Source organism: Haemaphysalis longicornis, unplaced genomic scaffold (genome assembly GCF_048455015.1).
Source record: "Haemaphysalis longicornis isolate Haplotype H1 unplaced genomic scaffold, Haemaphysalis longicornis Haplotype H1 scaffold_1, whole genome shotgun sequence".
In the NCBI taxonomy this organism is placed as follows: domain Eukaryota; kingdom Metazoa; phylum Arthropoda; class Arachnida; order Ixodida; family Ixodidae; genus Haemaphysalis; species Haemaphysalis longicornis.
In genome coordinates this window covers 228,452,471-228,469,739 of record NW_027526203.1, presented here as the reverse complement: position 1 = coordinate 228,469,739, position 17,269 = coordinate 228,452,471, and the positions used below count along the sequence as shown (strand labels likewise).

The window sequence follows — 17,269 nt, the reverse complement described above, 5'->3', positions numbered from 1 at the left end:
CCGATATCGGCTACCGATTCAAAGGGCATGATATCGGCTACCTATACAAAATGCAACTCCATTGAATAATTCAACTTATTTAATAGACTCACACTCGTAAAAATATGTATCTGCTGCCCAATTAGGCTGATACGCGCAGGACAGTGGGTATTAAAGTTTCAATGCACCTGGTTGTCCATGTCGAACAGGGATGTAGATAGTATATTGTCACGAAGCCAAGGACGACGCAGTTGTCTTGAAGGAGAAACAAGTTTATTGGAGCGAACTTGTGCTCCCCTAACAACTCAAAAGAATACAGAGGCGGCGAAGCAGCGGTCAACAAAGTGACTTGCACAGGCGAGCGTCGCAGAATCGAATACCCCGGCGTCTGCTCTGCCGGCTTTTTATCTTTTGGCGCGCGTGGTTCTCGAACCGTCGTTTCGCATCGAGAACATTGTAGATCCAAGAAGATTATTCCGGGCTGTTCACGTTAGATCGGAATGCTCTCCCTATCAGAACAGATAACACATGCGGCACCGAAAGAAAGAATGGAACACGCGCTTCCCTTGGCACAGAGATAACACAGACCGGCACAGCCGGGCGGTAAAAGCAAAACACAAATAAACAAACCCAATGCATGGTTCGCGGCAATATGGCATCATTTGCTGCATTCATTCATTCATTCATTCATGTTTTATTGCGTGTCCAATACACCATAGAGGGTCTTGCATTTGTACACAAGTCAGATAGTAAAATGTGATAAAGTGAAAATTAAAAACATCACCAATTTAATATAGCTACAAGCACATGCCGATATCGCGAGCACAGATTTATCAGTGAAATAACCGCAAGTCATGGCATTAGAAACAGATTTGTTAAGGTACGATTAAAAACACTTTGAGTCATGAAGAAATCAATACCTGTTGACACATAATTGCACAGAATTGGCAGGCGTTCAGCAGGTGATTTGCTATGTGGCATACGGGGGGCAAATAATCTACAATGGCGCGTGAATCGCTGGGGGACATGTAAATTGACGCTGTGCAGTAAATCGGGAGCGTCAAAATGACCATTTAGTATCCTATAGAAAAAAATGGCGTCACGATAACATCGGCGACTTTCTAGGTCGGTGATGCCTATTATATTTAAACGAGAATGGTATTCATAATAAACCTTACGTTCCAAATATCTGTCATAGATGATTCGAACCAGGCGCTTCTGGACTGATTCTATTAGGTGGGAATACGTTTTTGGGAGCTGGTTCCAAACAACGGAGCCAAATTCCAAACGCGATCTCACCAAAGAACAAAACAAGTGGATGATGGTATCCGGGCATTTGAAATTGCGTGTGAGGCACGAAATTACACCCAGTAGTTTAAAACCGGTGTTACGAAGGGACGCAACATGTGGTTTGAAATTAATGACTATCAATAAGTACTCCTAAATCTTTGATAACGTTTACGCGAAGAATAGTTGCGTTGCCCACCCTGTAAGAAAACAATACTTGCGCCTTCTGCCTCGTTAGAGTAATGATTTTGGTTTTAGACATGTTTAGAGATAAACAATTTTTCGTACGTACACCACTGCAAAATGGTACAAATATCCTTCTGTAGGTTTACACAATCCTCTGTTGACTGAATTTTTGAAAACAGCTTCATATCATCCGCGAACAGAAGTAATTTTCCAAAATTTACACAATTGACAACATCATTTATAAAAACAAGAAACAAGAGTGGGACCAATACCGACCCTTGTGGCACTCCGGAGGTCGGAACAAAGGATATGGACAAAATATCATGAACACGGACATAATTTTGGCGGGTTGATAAATAACTGAGCATCAATTTACAGAGCGCGGGACAGAAGCCATAGCCTTTTAGCTTTCGTATGAGTAATTCATGATGGACTCTGTCGAATGCCTTTGATAGATCAAAGTAAATGCAGTCCACCTGACCTCTGTTTGAGACCACAGGGGACACGTGGGTCAGAAAGGAACAGAGGTTAGTTTCTACAGATCGCCCTCTCACAAAGCCATGGTGTTGAGTTGTTAACAGCTTGTACAGATGAGCAGAGAAGCGCCTGCACACAATTCTTTCAAAAACCTTCGAAAAGCCACAAAGCAAAGAAATCGGGTGGTAGTTGGACGGGTTACAAGCATCACCTGTTTTAAAAAATGGGGCGACTATTCCTTTTTTCCAAAGTTCTGAAAAGACACCAGTGCTGAGCGAAAGATTAAAAACGTAAGCCAGTGTAGCGGCGATAAGCGAGCAACATCCTTTGATGATGAACAGCGGGATTTCATCAGCTCCCGCAGACCGTTTATGTCTGAGCTTGTTTATCGCCGATGTGACGTTAGAGATGGTAATAGTGAAAAGGAAGCAGGTATCAGTACTGGCGTTCTGATCTGTATCTCCTGCACGCAAATCAGAGCAACCTCGTGCACAAAGTGGCAAATAACATTCGCTAAAAAAGGACAAAAATGTGTCCGCGACTTTCTTCGGTGAGGAAAGATGACGGGTTCGAGAATCAGTGCGAACGCGCAGAGAGATGTCGTGGGAAGATTGGCCGGTGTGATCGTGCACATATTTCCAAAAAGACTTTGGATCGGAGCGCAAGCTATGCTCCGCTCGTCTTTCGTTCATAGCTTTATCACGTTGCGTTAGCTTTTTTTTGCCAGAGAACGAAACGCCTTGAACATTGCGTACCAAACAGTCAACCCAGTTTTCTGGAAATGACGGTGAAACATTTCCTTCTTGCACAATGCTGTTTTTAATTCTTTAGAGAACCATGTGGGAAAATGACCGGAAATAAATTGCCTTTTCGGGATGTGCTGATCAATTGCCTCCTTAAAGGAGCCATGAAGAGAAAACACAAGTTTGGTTCATTCGAAAGATTGCCACGTTAGAACCATACTGACACCCCTTTTCACACAAACTTCGCTCAAACAAGCTATATAATTAGGAAAAAAGGGAATGACCATGCGACCCACCAGCTCATTTCCCGCAACAGAACCTATGATGTCACACGAGAATGCTCTGCGATTGGCGGAGGCCGGCAAAAGCAAACGCAAGTTAGGCAGGGCTTACCAGTTTGCATAGTGAGCTATATACCCGTTAAACATACTGCACATTCCTTTTATGACACTAAGAACGGTGGAGTAGATGGTTGAAGTTCCGAATAAACACGCAAGCGCGTAAGCCAATGTATACGAAACTACCGCCAGCCGAACTCGACATCTCGCCGTCGCCACCGTCACGCAGACGAATTTTCGGTTTCGAGGCTCTTCGGGGCCAACGAACCGTTCCAGCACGCACAGCCGCGACCTTGCTTTGGCCATCATATCGCCAACCAGCAAAGGTAAAAATAGAAACGAGGGGAGTAAGGAACAGCAAGCAGCGACTAGATTGTGACAGTCGTCGCAGAAGTTTCGGAATGGTGTTGGCTTGCTGCTGTTGTTATCAGCTCGTTTCCAGTTTACAACCACTGAAAACTTCAGTTTGTTCGAGTACTTTACAATGAAATTTCGTTGCTGCGTTTTGAAATGCCCATGTAGTACGGGCAAATCGTCGAGGGAGTGCGACATCCCCGCCGGTGAGGAGATCTCCTTTCATGTGCTGCCCAACGACGAACCTCGGCGAAGCAAGTGGCTACGTTTTGTGAACTTTGCAAACGGAGGAGAAAGAGAGCTAAAGGAAGTACGAGTGTGCTCGCTTCATTTCCGAGGAAGTGATTACGGCAGGGACCCTTACGTTAGCTCACTCCTGGGACATGCTGGCGCTCGTCGCCGACTTCGTCAAATCGCCCTCAAAGCGCTCTGACCTTGGGGGAAAAAATGCCGTACACACCGGGCATTGACGCTCCTATCTTTCTGGTCGGAGCAGAGAGCTCGCGCGAACGGCTTTCCATACACGACACCGGCCAACTGGCATAAGCGATACTGCTACTGAAATTAAACTATTATTAACCGTAATAAAAATACGGCACATACGTACCAGTCTGTATTCGTCCGTCGCGACGGGGCTGACGAGGCAGCGGTGCCGACGGCTGGGCGTTCGTCTGTTGTGGCTATCGCGGAATGGTCGCTTTCCGGTCCATCCGCGTATCCCACAACTCCTGCCGCTCGTGCACTTAGAAGCATTGAGCGTTCAAGTGGTGTGAGGTTGTTAAATGCAAGCCCGAGCTCCTCGGCGAGAGTTTTGTTCTCCGGATCAGGCGATTCCATGACTAGGGCTGCGGGTGCGCTAGGTTTTACTAGCATTTTTAAAATGGCCGCCGTCTCGGTTTCGGCACGAGTTCCGGTTCCTCTTTGATTCCCGCGTGTGGGTGCTATATGGAGTCGACATACTAAGTATCTGTTTCATGGACCGGCTCGTATGACGCCATTGTTCACGTCACGAAATGTGCAATTTAGCGGGACATTTAAAATTTTGGCTTAAATTGCCTTATTTCTCACTGAATATAGCATCATTTGCTTCCAGGAAAGCGCTTAGGGTACTATGAAACACCTAATCTTTCGAATAAAACAAACTTTTGTTTTCTCTTCATGGCTCCTTTAATAAGCGTGGAGAGTTCGGTCGCTGCTTTCTCTGCATCTCTTGTAGCACAAACTTCATACCAAGTGTACGACTCAACGTGTTTGTAGAGATTAAAATAATAGCCTTTTGTGTAACAATAGACAAGCTGGAGGTTAGTACACGTTGATAAAAAGTTGCGTTAAAGGTGACCACGAAAGGCGAGTGGAAGGAATCAATGTTGACAAGAGATTCCGTTGCAGCTTCCAAACTGCCGATACAAAAATTTGATAGCATAATGTCAAGGGTGTTACCAGCCACATTTTTTATAATATTGTATTGAATCAAGCCAGTAAAATTGATAAAAGTCAAGAACCAAGAGGCCTTGCTGGGCGTCACACAATCACAGTCATCTGTAGTACCAAGCAGCCAGTCAACGTTGGGGAGGTTGAAATCACCATAGAGTTGCACATGATGTTTACTGAAGTCAACTTTATCATATAGTGTGCTAAAATGTGTAATAAAAGATGAGGTGTCGAATTTGGGGGGAAAATAATAATTACCTATAAGGTAACTGCACCGGTTAGCCTGGATCTCGACCCAAACACACTCATCATAGGTTTCAAGATCATGCCTTCGTGTAGCCTTTACCGCGCCTGAGACGGCTATAAGGACACCTCGTCCGAACATCTGTCTTGTAGCTTCGTAGTTACGATTACGACGGAACACAGTATGGCGATCCGTAAAATATTGGGAGTCGGATAGGTCTTGGCATAGCCATGTTACCGTTAGGCAAATTATGTCAAAGCAGGAAGCTACAACATTGGCAAAAAATTCACTGGCCTTAGTACGTAGGCCTCTGACATTTTGATAATAGACCGATGTGGCTTATCTAGAGTCCATGACTGGCATTTTGGGCTTCTACAACACGGGAATCATCACGTTTACCGAAGAATTGGTGGAATATAGAGCCCTGGGGACAAACGAATATAATCACCATGGGTCAATGAGAATACAACAAAAAAGCAACAAGAACTACACACTATAAAAATCATTGTGCAGACCACAACAAAAAATCTGTTGAGTTCTTTATGTGTAAGCTCAATCAGAATTGAGTTTCTGTTGCCTTTCCGTTGAATCAGTAAGAACTCAACGAACTGTCGACAGAAATTCAGAAACCATATTTCAAGGGATGTTTTCTGGGAAGGCACAGAAGTTCTGATTCCTCATGGTTTATTCACGGCGCTTAGTCTTCACTGAAGACACTGCCAAAAACTTAGTGTGACATGTTATGTAAAATGCCTAGAGCAGTTGCTAAAAGTACCTTGAAAAGCCTCAGAGATTCTTTTTTGCTTTACTTCAACTACACCCAGGGCGGGGAAATTTATCACCGCTTGCCTTGAAACCGTGGAGTGTAATAGTACTTCATAGCGTATGGGCGGAGCACATTTATTTTTATGTCATCGTCAATACTTCCCAGCAACATGTCCTCCATCATCTCCAATTTCTCGGCTCGCAGGTCAACGACCATACATCCCTATAATTCGCTAACTCTACTTAGGCGAAGCTTTCTATGTCCACTTATGGCGTAGGCCGCATACAAAACGCACTGTAGGGGAGCCAACGTTGTCTGATGATGTTGCTGATTGTCGGTGAAGCGAAAGAGAAACACGGCTCCCGTGCTCGGAATCGAAACCTGAGTTGCATGCGTTTTGGGCCGGACGTCTATCCGATTGCCCCTTTACGGCACGGTCAAAACAATTTGAATTTGCAGAGAGGCGTATGGACGCGCAAAATTATACACAAAAATCATGCATGGTTGAACGCGAAGCTTGCCTTGTGCCAAATCAAATGGCGAACTGCGAAAGTCAAAGCAACTGCGGTCAAAAGTCCAAACTGCGCGCGAGTCAAAGTCAAAGCTCAACGAGTAAAAGTTCAGACCGTCTGCACGTCAAAGTCTAAACTCCGACGAGAAGTTCCGTGTTCAAAGATCGTCATCGTTATACGGAGGGGTGCATGATCTTTTTTTTGCGGGTTGTCAGCGTATACAGTTTGAGCACAGCATTACCGTGTTTAGGCTTCCGTTGGCCGCATGCTGGAGTTGGATTCGCATGCCAGAGTGCGGGCCAAGTGGGCACTTACCAGCACAACATTGACCATTGCCGCTATGGTGCCGCTGCCGATGAAGTGTAACCACGCGGCTTGATTACTCCATAAGCAGTTCGCCCGGCTGCTTGGTAACGTTAATGCTTGGCCAAATTCGTTTCCTATATTCCTGAATTCACTCCGCAACAAATGCAGCGGCTGCATCTTTTCGTTTCCCTACATCTTGTTTGTTGCGGTATGAATTCAAGAATGCTTGGTACAATCGCTAATCGATGATTTTTAGAGAGGCCGGTTACGCAGTGAGTGTTGGAAATAATGCCGAAAAGCTCGTGAACGAACGACGGCACTTATACAACGGGCGATGCTTGTACAGAACGTCGCCCGGCTCAAATAGCTCGTATAAGTTGTTGAGCTCCCGAAATGTATAGGGCTCTTGAATCTAGTTCAGCAACGCAAAGCATATTTTTTCGTCAATATTATAACACATTAAATTATTTTGTTCTGAAGTATTTGGCCTATGCGTGAAAGCTTGTTGGCGTTATCTAGTGCCAATACAGCACAATAGATGCCGGCATTAACAATATGCTCTTTTCGAAGCTGCGGGAGAGATGTATGTAACACTCTCACGGGGAGATTATTGTATGGTGACTGTTTTATCTAAAAAGCCAAAAATTCAAGCTAGTTTAAACGAAAGCGATTAACTTTGAGCGACAACACTTTGCCGCATTTGGTTTTAGACTACTCCGGTAGATGTCGCCACTTCCGTCACTGTGGCCGGTAGGCCAGGATACAGAGACAGCAAACGGTGTGCTAAATGGGGCTCATTCCACAAAGCCGCAGTTCCACGGTATTTCGTAAAATTCAACTGGTATTCGTTAACATTAACACGGCACCTGTATAGTGTATAGCATTTAATGTGTAGGAAGCAGACTCGGCTGGTGTGCGGTGGCTTCCTACATTTTATTGGGGTGCGCAAGGCCCGGCCGGAACTGGAGTGGGAGCGGCGATGGCAAGCGACCGCCCAGGCGCTCGGTCGGATTCGATCTCCTCTCGCGGCGCGTGGCACTGTTGACGCAGCCCGGCAAGCACCGCTGCTGATGATGATTGTGGGATGCAAGGGTGATGATGATAGTGGCGCTGTTAGCGGGTGAAGCTGCCGCCACTACAGAGCTCCCCCCCTAGCGCAGGGCGCGTTAAGACAGAAAGAGAAGTACAAGCTATGTACAGATAATAAACAGCATGTCCATGGTAGGTCCTTAGACAGTCCAGGTCAAATCGTGCGTAACTTATAAAAGCAGTCCTGGTCAGTCCGTTGTGGGCCTCCGGAGCGTTGATTGGCCTCAGGTGGCCTTGGCTGGGAGTGCAAAGTGGGACGAACTGGTGTACGGTGTAGTAGTCCCGAAGTGAAAGAGGCACGATCCGGGGCCACAGTGCAAACTTGGCGGGGCCGGTAGAACGGGCGTTCCACGACCAGCCTCTTGTGACGCGTGTACACTGGCGTTCGTGTGCCGGTAAGAGGAGGCTTGTACTCTCGGAGGTGACGGTTTGAGCACGGTGTCTGGTGCGACATCGTTGCGTATGCTCTAAGTGCAACTGCAGTACGACGCCTAGGGTGACAGCGGCTACAGCGAGTCACCCACATCCCGGAACGCCGACCAATGAGCCCGCAACGCTGGTCGTAGCTGGCATGCAAGACGTTGTTTGGCAAAACGGCACTGACGCCTCGTCGATGTGCGCCGAAGAAGTGCCAGTGGCGAAACTCGATTTCTTGACTGGCGCTTACGGCGTCGATGGTGACGTCGGCGTCGAGTTTCGGGAACGCGCTCCTCTGGTGGCGACATCAATGGTTTATGAGGTTGGACGTCTGTTGTCCGTGGGTCGGGCTTCTCCTGGTAATCGTGCACGTCGCGGTTGACGGGGTACTGGCGGTACGTTTCATGTAGAGCAAGGGTCGCTGCTGTGTTGGTGTCCGCGGAGGGTGCCGCGGCTGTCGCTTCACCCGAGTCATGTTGCGGTAGGAGTGGAGCGGGGCTCTGTGTTACTGTCGTGGTGGACTTGACGTGCAACGGTTGTGTAGCGGGCGACCAGGTTGGGAAGGATGGAACGCTCACGGAGCACTCACCGCAGCCCTTGCATGGGGTGGTAGAAGGGGAGGAGGAGAGCTGCGGCTGGTTGGCGTCCGTGACGTCATCGGCTGTGGGTATTGTCGTCGTAGGTATGGCTGCCGCGCTGGCGGTGGAGTCAGCGATGGCGACACTCGTTGCAGGAAACGACGCCGATGGTTGCAGGAGGGACGATGTGCGGCGGCGAAGCGTGCACGGACCGCGCGAGTACCTTATCTGCTGCAGACCGAAAGCAGTCGTCCCCCAAGCCGTAGTGTGCCAGCACGGCAGCGCGAAGGTCATCGTAGGGTGTTTCGCTGGGCGGTGGTAGGGCGAGGACGCAGCGGAGCTCGAGGGGAAGCGTCTCCCAGAGGATGGAGTGCTTGAGCGGCTGAATGGTGACGTAGTTCAGCGAGCAGGTGACCTCAAGCTTGCAAAACCATCCTCTGAGGTGGCGTGCGTCGAACACCGGTATCGGCAGGTCCCCCACGTCGCCATGTCGGTGTGCCGCTGGCCGGGTATCAGGCGCGGAACCTCCACGTCACCACTTGTAGGAAGCAGACTCGGCTGGTGTGCGGTGGCTTCCTACATTTTATTGGGGTGCGCAAGGCCCGGCCGGAACTGGAGTGGGAGCGGCGATGGCAAGCGACCGCCCAGGCGCTCGGTCGAATTCGATCTCCTCTCACGGCGCGTGGCACTGTTGACGCAGCCCGGCAAGCACCGCTGCTGATGATGATTGTGGGATGCAAGGGTGATGATGATAGTGGCGCTGTTAGCGGGTGAAGCTGCCACCACTACAAATGTATGTTTTAACCAGGAAGCTCAAAACCTTCCATAATAGTGATACCTTAAAACCGGCCTTCCTTCGTGCATCTCATACTAAAACGACGCCGACGATGGCTGTGGCATATTCCGAAAATCTGCAACAAGCGAGGCCGGTACTTATTAGAAACCAATAAGCTACTTGGGATTGAACTGTCTGCAAAATATCCCTTCCTTTCAACGTCGTTTCTGAGCTGCTGGGAAATACGTATCATAGACACTAATTTCAGCAATATGTATTATAGCTATTATGACACCTCTGTATATTATGCGAAATTATGTTGCCAGTTTCAGCTGTTCCTCATCCCCTGTAGAGTTTGCACGCTGCTCTCTGTCGTATTTTTCTTTGCTGTCATAATGTCTGATGCGGATTTACATATTCAATTTTGCTTTCAACGTTACTTATGAGGAGCTTTTACTTTTAAATTCACCTTTCACGCTTTACTCGCGTTAGACGTTAATACATGCATTCACGTCTTGTTAGCCGTGTTACTCAATGCCCTATCCAAGGGCCTGTGAGGTGCTCGTAAAAATAAATAAATAAATAAAAAATATAAATAAATAAATAAATAAATAAATAAATAAATAAATAAATAAATAAATAAATAAATAAATAAATAAATAAATAAATAAATAAATAAATAAACAAATAAATAAATAAATAAATAAATAAATAACCCTTTTGTTTCTCCGAGAATGGCTACAGCGCTTACTCCTGGCGTAATCGCACCACTACAACCAACCGACCAGGAAGCCTCCAACCCTGCGAACAACCAGGCCGCAGCAATGGACTTTGGCCCCCTTAGTGGTCGTACCGTGCCACCCCAAAATCCGTGGATACAAGTCAGCAAATCGCGGCAGCGACCATCCTTGACTCACAACGAAGTACTTCCTTCCAATGCCACTAAGCGCCCAGCATCTGCCTGCCCAATACCCCCTCCGCGGTTCCCCCAAACCTACCACGTCACGGTTTTCCGCCCCCATGGTGGTCTCCGAGTCAGTGACTGGCCCACCTCAGAATTGGCTCGCAGCCTGGCAACCGCCAGCCATATGTCAGACCTGCAATTCCGCAAGGAAGTCACTCTCCAAGCCCGGCCGGGGCCCAACCTCATTGTCGCCGGCACTCCGGATTCTTACCTGGCTGATCGACTATCCCAACTCGCCACTATAACCCTTCGGTGAACCGACTACGCCGTTTCCGCCTACATAAAGCCACTACCAGGTACCTCCAGGGGCGTTATTCATGGCATCCCGGAGAACACCACGAATGAGCAACTCCTTCAACTCACGGCTACCAACCGCCCATATTTGATCCACGCCCGGATGATGGGTAACACAAGATCTGCACTGCTCACCTTCAACGGGCCACGCGTACCATACTACATTAAATTTGACTGCGAACTAGTGCGTTGCCGCCCTATCGTCGTGCCGTCCAAACTTGCAAGTGTTGTGGCGACATCGGCCACCGTCATGACGTGTGCCCCCAACCCGACCAGCCATGCTGCCCGGCTTGCGGCATCTCCAACCCCCCTCCGGATCATCCCTGCGTTCCACGCTGCAAGTTGTGTGAAGGCCCTCACCTCACGGCCCACAAGGACTGTCCCAAGCGCCTGCTTCCCACCCCAGCTCCATGCAAGCCTCGCAGCCAGCCCAGCCACCAACCTCTTCTGGCCTACTGTACTGAAGATTTCCCGGAGCTACATACCCCACCGACGGACGCCCGCTCCAGGTCCCATCGTAATCTTCAAACACAGGTGAGCTGGTCAGCCGCCCTTCGCAACACTCCCACTGCTCCCAACCCAATCTCCTCCCACCCCTCACAACCTCTCCCCCCTGTCCCCCCTACTTACGAATCAGTGCTAAAAGAACTCAAAGAACAACAACAACGTTTTCAAACCCAACGTGACACTTTCACCAAGAAGATTGAGGCCCCCGTTGCGTCCCCTCTCCCCACACCTGTCGCACCAGTCGTGCCCACATCCGACCAGATAAACGCCACCATTGACAGCAAGCTAGTCGATGTCTTAAAGCAACTCATCGACGCCCAAGGAGAGAGTCTGGCCCCCTTATGCTCTGGCATTCAGGCGCTCACTGACCGACAGAACAAGTTAGAACAGGCTATCCAGGGCATACATGACACCCTGGCGTCCTCCCACCCGACCAAGAAGCTCAAGCATCAACCCTATTATGACTAGCGCACCGGAGGCCTTCCTCGTCGTATATAAATGGAATTGTCGATCTCTCAGTAGTAAGCGACACCAGCTAGCCCTCCTTACCCAACAGGACCCGCCAGATGTCATTGCTCTTCAAGAAGAATATACTCCTGCCCCTCGCTTGCCACAATACAACGCCTTCACCCAGGACCCGCAAAACCGCACAGCCATCCTTGTACTGAATTTCCACCCAGCCCAAGCACACCAGCTCAGTCAGACCATTCCTAATACCTTCGTTGAAATCATCTCCACCCGCCCATCGCAACCGAGCATTTATGTACTAAATATCTACAGCCCTCCCACCAGCAGTCTTCACACCATTGAGGCGCTCTTGCATGAAGCTACACTCAAGGCCAATGACAACCCGCTGCTCCTCCTTGGTGATTTTAATGCCCCGCATACGGCTTGGGGATATATGCGCGCTTCGAAGAAGGGTACGGCTCTGTTACGCGCCACCCAAAATCATCAGTTAGTCCTGCAAAATGACCTTACAGTCGCCACCCGGACCGGTAACAGTGTCACGCGTGACACCACACCCGATTTAACATTTACAAAAAACATTCGAAATATCACGTGGTCATGCTTGGATAAAACTCTTGGCAGCGACCATCAGATCATCTCCATCCGAATTCCGACCTCGAAGAAGTCTCCTCGGAAGGGCACTGCCCGCCTAACCAATCGGTCCGCGTTTCGAGATGACGTCACTCCTCTACCACCCATAGATCAAAATCTTGACGAATGGACACTGGAGCTTGAAAAGCGGGTCAATAAGCACACCCAAGAAATCGCACTCACTGACAGTACACCAGCCGCGGACCCCCACCTTATGCACATCTGGGAAGCTCGACGAAGCCTGTCAAAACGTTGGAAACGCCAGAAACACAATCGTTCTTTGAAAAAACGCATAGCCCTTCTAACACAGCTACCACAGACCTACGCTGCTGATCTTCAACGACAGAATTGGTACTCTTTGCGACAAGCTCCAAGGCACTCTGCACACGAAGAAAACCTGGCATCTGCTTCGGTCCCTCCTCAACGACACCACTACCAGGCGACAAACAAACCACAAAATACACCAGTTGATTCGGAACAGCTCGCTGTCTTCGCAAGACCTCCTGAGGTCTATCCAACTCCACCTTTTTGGAGACCCAGCCTCTTATCCGACCTACCCGGAAACACATTACACCGGCCAGGCAAACGATGAGTTGGACGCACCTTTTATCCTCGCCGAGCTCCATGCTGTAGTTGCCCGCTTGAAACGCAATACTGCACCAGGCAAAGATCAGATAACATATCGCATTCTCCGAAACCTGGACGAAGACACCCTGCAGGCGCTCCTGGACCTGTACAACCGCCACTGGGTTGAAGGCACCTTACCTGAATAATGGAAATATTCGGACATTACTCTAATCCCAAAGCCAAACAAGCCCGTCTCGCCCACGACCCTTCGGCCCATCTCCCTGACGTCCTGCCTCGGGAAACTTTTCAAACACCTGGTCCATCAACGTTTATCTACGTACTTGGAAGATCACAATCTGTATCCATTAACCATGTTCGGGTTTCGACAGAATCTCTCTACGCAAGACGTACTAATTCAGCTCAAGGAACAGGTTCTAGATCATCTGAGCAGAGCCACTCCTAGGGCCACCTTAACACTTGACGTCAAGGGCGCGTTCGATAACGTCACGCATCAAGCCATTTTGAAAAACCTCAACACGACCAATTACGGCATCAAGACTTTCCACTTCGTAAAAGCTTTTCTCCGAAACCGGACCGCAACACTGCGACTTGGGGCCCTTCGATCCCCCATCTTCCACATTCCGCCCAAGGGCACCCCACAAGGCTCCGTTATTTCACCATTGTTATTTAATATTGCCTCCTTCACCTTCCGAGTCGCCTACAAGCTATCCCCGGTCTCCAGTACGCTCTTTACGCGGACGATTTGACCATTTGGACAACGCAGGGCTCCAGCGGGGCACAACAAGACGCTCTCCAACAAGCGATCGACACAACTATCGACTATCTCTCGCCCAAAGGTTTGACATGCGAACTTAACAAATCGGCTCTCCTAGTCCTTCGCGCCCGCATGCCAGGTCGGCCTGCTGTGGCTACTCCCGATCCGCAAGTTACCATCCAGGGCTCTCCTATTCCCCAAGTCTCCACTCTCCGTATATTGGGTGTGCTATTCCATTACGATGGTTCCGGCGCCACCCTCCTGCCGCAGCTACAGAAAACGGTCACACAGCTCACTCACCTAATACGACGAATAAGAGGATTCACTCACGGCCTCAAAGAACAAGACACCTGCCGCCTGGTCCAAGCACTGCTGGTCAGCAGTATAACCTACGGAACTCCTTTTGTCAACCTAAAACCATAGGAAATCAACAAGCTGGATGCTCTAATACGGAAAACGTACAAAGCCGCCCTTGGACTCCCACCTTATACTTCCAATGCGCGTCTGCTTCACCTCGGCCTGCACAACACGCTCAGCGAACTACTAGAAGCACAGCGGACGTCCCACCTCCATCGCCTCGCCCTCACTCCCTCAGGTAGACGCGTTCTCCAAAACATTGGCCGGCCCTCCCCTTCCCCTCAACACGAACTCCAACGCATCCCCCTGTCCATCCGTCAACGCCTGAAGGTTAGCCCCGTACCCAAACACATGCACTCATCTTTTAATCGAGGACGTCGCGAAGCCAGGGTGAAGATGCTTGATAAACGGTACGGCGCCGACTCTCAAACCCGATATAAGGATATTGCTACAACTCCCGACCGCACGCGCACCACCCTAGTTACTGTGGACTCGAACGGACATCTGGCCACAGCCGTCACCTATCGAAATCTGCCGGTCACCTCAGCCGAAGCGCTTGCCATCGCCCATGCAACTACCACACACCAGCATCAACCATACTTGACCATCATTATGGACTCCCAACAAGCCGGTCGGCTGTATCAAGCTGGCCTTGCACCACCCCAGGCCCTCCCTGCGCTCCAACACCTTCCCGAGGACATTGAAATTTATATAGTCAGGACCCCAGGCCATGCTGGCCTTGCCGGGAATGAGGCGGCTCATGCCGCAGCCCGTGATCTCCTTACCTGGACACTTCCAACCGCAAGGACCAACACCGCCGGGCGCCTCATCTCTCACCATGGAATCCTAACTCCGCTGGACTCTACCTACAGCTCCCTCCTCGCGCACTACACACACATCAGAAGAACATACCCTCCTCCACACCACAGTCTCTCCAACCACCAAGCTCACATATATCGGCGTCTACAAACAGAAACCTTCTACAACAACACTATCCTCTCCCACATATCTCCGTCCATTTTCCCCCACAACTGCCCACAATGTGACATCCCTCTCACAACCTACCACCTTGTGTATTCATGTCCCCACCACCCCCACCCCATTCACTCCCCCTCCCTTGAGCAGTGGGAGTCTGCGCTGACCAGCTCGGCGCCGGAGCATCAAATCGCCCTGGTGCAACGAGCCCTGGATTTGGCGCAGGCTCGCGGTCTCCTAAACGTAGGAGGCTGACCACGTCCCTTTCCAGCTCCCTTGGCTGCTCAATAAAAAAATGTTTTTTACCACCACCACCTTTTCCTCTATGTGTAATTGGCGTCCTGAGTGCTATGAAAATTACAGGGAAAAGAAGATATGTTGGTAATTTGAAAGAAGCTGCAATATGGACGATGTGTTTTGCTTAGCATAGGCAAAAAAAGGCAGCTGGCAGGGCGAGAGAAAATTTTGACCTCTCGACCCCATCTCCCTCCTTCCATGCTGAGTACTTCGTGGAATGAACAAGTGCGAAGAGCGGCTTAGGCTTCCGGTGCCCTGCGCCCCAATGAAATTGCCCTGCGTACGATTTCTCATTTGAACCGATTTACTTCTCGCGCCGGTAGTTGGCGTCGGCCCTACATATTGCGGCAATGAATCCTACCCTCGCGGCGTGTCAGCCGACAAGACTTTGGTTTAAGTTTCTCTGAAATTGTGTTTGTCACCCACAGCCTCGATCTGTTTTGTACCTGCAATCTGTGTTATTGTTGTTTGTAAAGTGCAGGCTGTTAAATCCGATGATTGTTTTTTTTTCTCGTGTTTGCTTTAGTTGACGCTGTTCTTCGCTCTACTTGTGTGGAGTCTGCTGCTCTCGTACGTGCTCTTCGTGGCCTGTGAAGCGCCCACTGTGAAGTTGAGCAAGCTGATCTTCGAAGGCTCCGCTCGCAACCGCAGCCTGTCAGGAAGCAAGCAGGGCAAGCCTGGGACGGGCCCGTCTGAGATGATGACGGAAGCGTAAGCCTGGTGGTCGGCCCAAACGGAAAGCTGTTCCGAAGACTGAAGTTTTCGGCTAGTGGTCCTGACTTGCAGCCGTTCACTCACGGAAATTTTTCACCCCTTTGTATGAGGTCAAGCTGCTAATGTACTGTAATGTAATGTAATAATGTAATGATATGTTCGCTGGAAATAAGCCCATGATGTGTTTAATAAATTTCTACATCATGACTTCTTCCGCAGCGTCTCGGAGCTCTTCGGGTGCAGTGCAGGCAAATATTCGAAATTGTTCGTTCCCTGAGATTCATTGTTGGTCGCTCACAGCAGTACTATATATCCTGTACTGAAGTATAGTTTTGGGAAATCCTGCTCCAAATGTTGTAGGTAGGACAAACTGTTTAAGAAACATCATTTATTTGTGCATCCAATAATGAAAAAATTGTTACAAAGCTTATGATACACGTCCACATCGATACCGTGCGTGACTGTTGTGCTAATGACTTGTTTAACAGTGTTTGAATTATCTAAATCAGATTTTGTAAATCTAAAGAACAACCCTATTTGCGATAGGAATTGTCGAGGTCCAACAAATTTGTTCTAGATGGGTCATTTATCACTTTGAAGTACACGTTATCACTTCAAAGCCCGATTTTAAACTACGTTTTGCGATAGGATTCAAACCTATTTGTTGTCCTATCAGGTCTGCCCGGAGACCAACCAACATAACGCCATTCAAAGACAGGGCAAAATTACTGGACTTTGTACTTGCTTGGCAGCGCGAAAATAAATGCTGTAGTGCGCAAGCCACCAGCGGATTTTATTTGCTTCCCTTTAAATTGAACACAATCATCGGAAGCTGCTATTTTTCTTAAATTACAGCGCGATGTTTAAGACAACAGGATAAGCCATATACTTACCATGCATTTAGGGAGATTTTGAGGTACATTTTTCTCGGAATCTAATAAAGGAATCTACAAAATGTATAGATCATTTTCTTCCCCATTTTGTGCTTTGAACTGTAGCAGAATTAAGAACATGCATTAAAAATTAAATTTTTACGATTTCTTGTTCGTTATTACAATTTCGGCGTTATTTCTATATTAAAATTTTTGCGACAAAAAAAAACGTTTGCCTGCATATTTTCAATTCTAGTACAGTAGGTGTGACAATTTATGTAGAAGACAAAGAAAAAAATCCGCTCGTTGTGCTGGAAGATATAGGAAATAATGGTAGCTATGTAATGAAAAAACATTGTTTTGAGAT

General features: G+C 48.6%; 1 protein-coding gene across 2 annotated transcripts in view; it reads left to right on the top strand.

Moving 5' to 3' along the window:
* Positions 1-16,541, top strand: part of LOC144168610 (nose resistant to fluoxetine protein 6-like) — a 107,951-nt gene extending 91,410 nt beyond the window's left edge. Inside the window, exon 15 of one of the 2 annotated variants that reach the window (XM_077697567.1) lies at positions 15,843-16,541. In XM_077697567.1, the coding sequence (XP_077553693.1) occupies positions 15,843-16,031 (189 nt within the window). In that variant the 3' untranslated portion in view covers positions 16,032-16,541. The remainder of the gene's footprint in view (positions 1-15,842) is intronic. The other variant, XM_077697559.1, reaches the window with a different exon arrangement.
* The last annotated feature ends 728 nt before the right edge of the window (positions 16,542-17,269 follow it).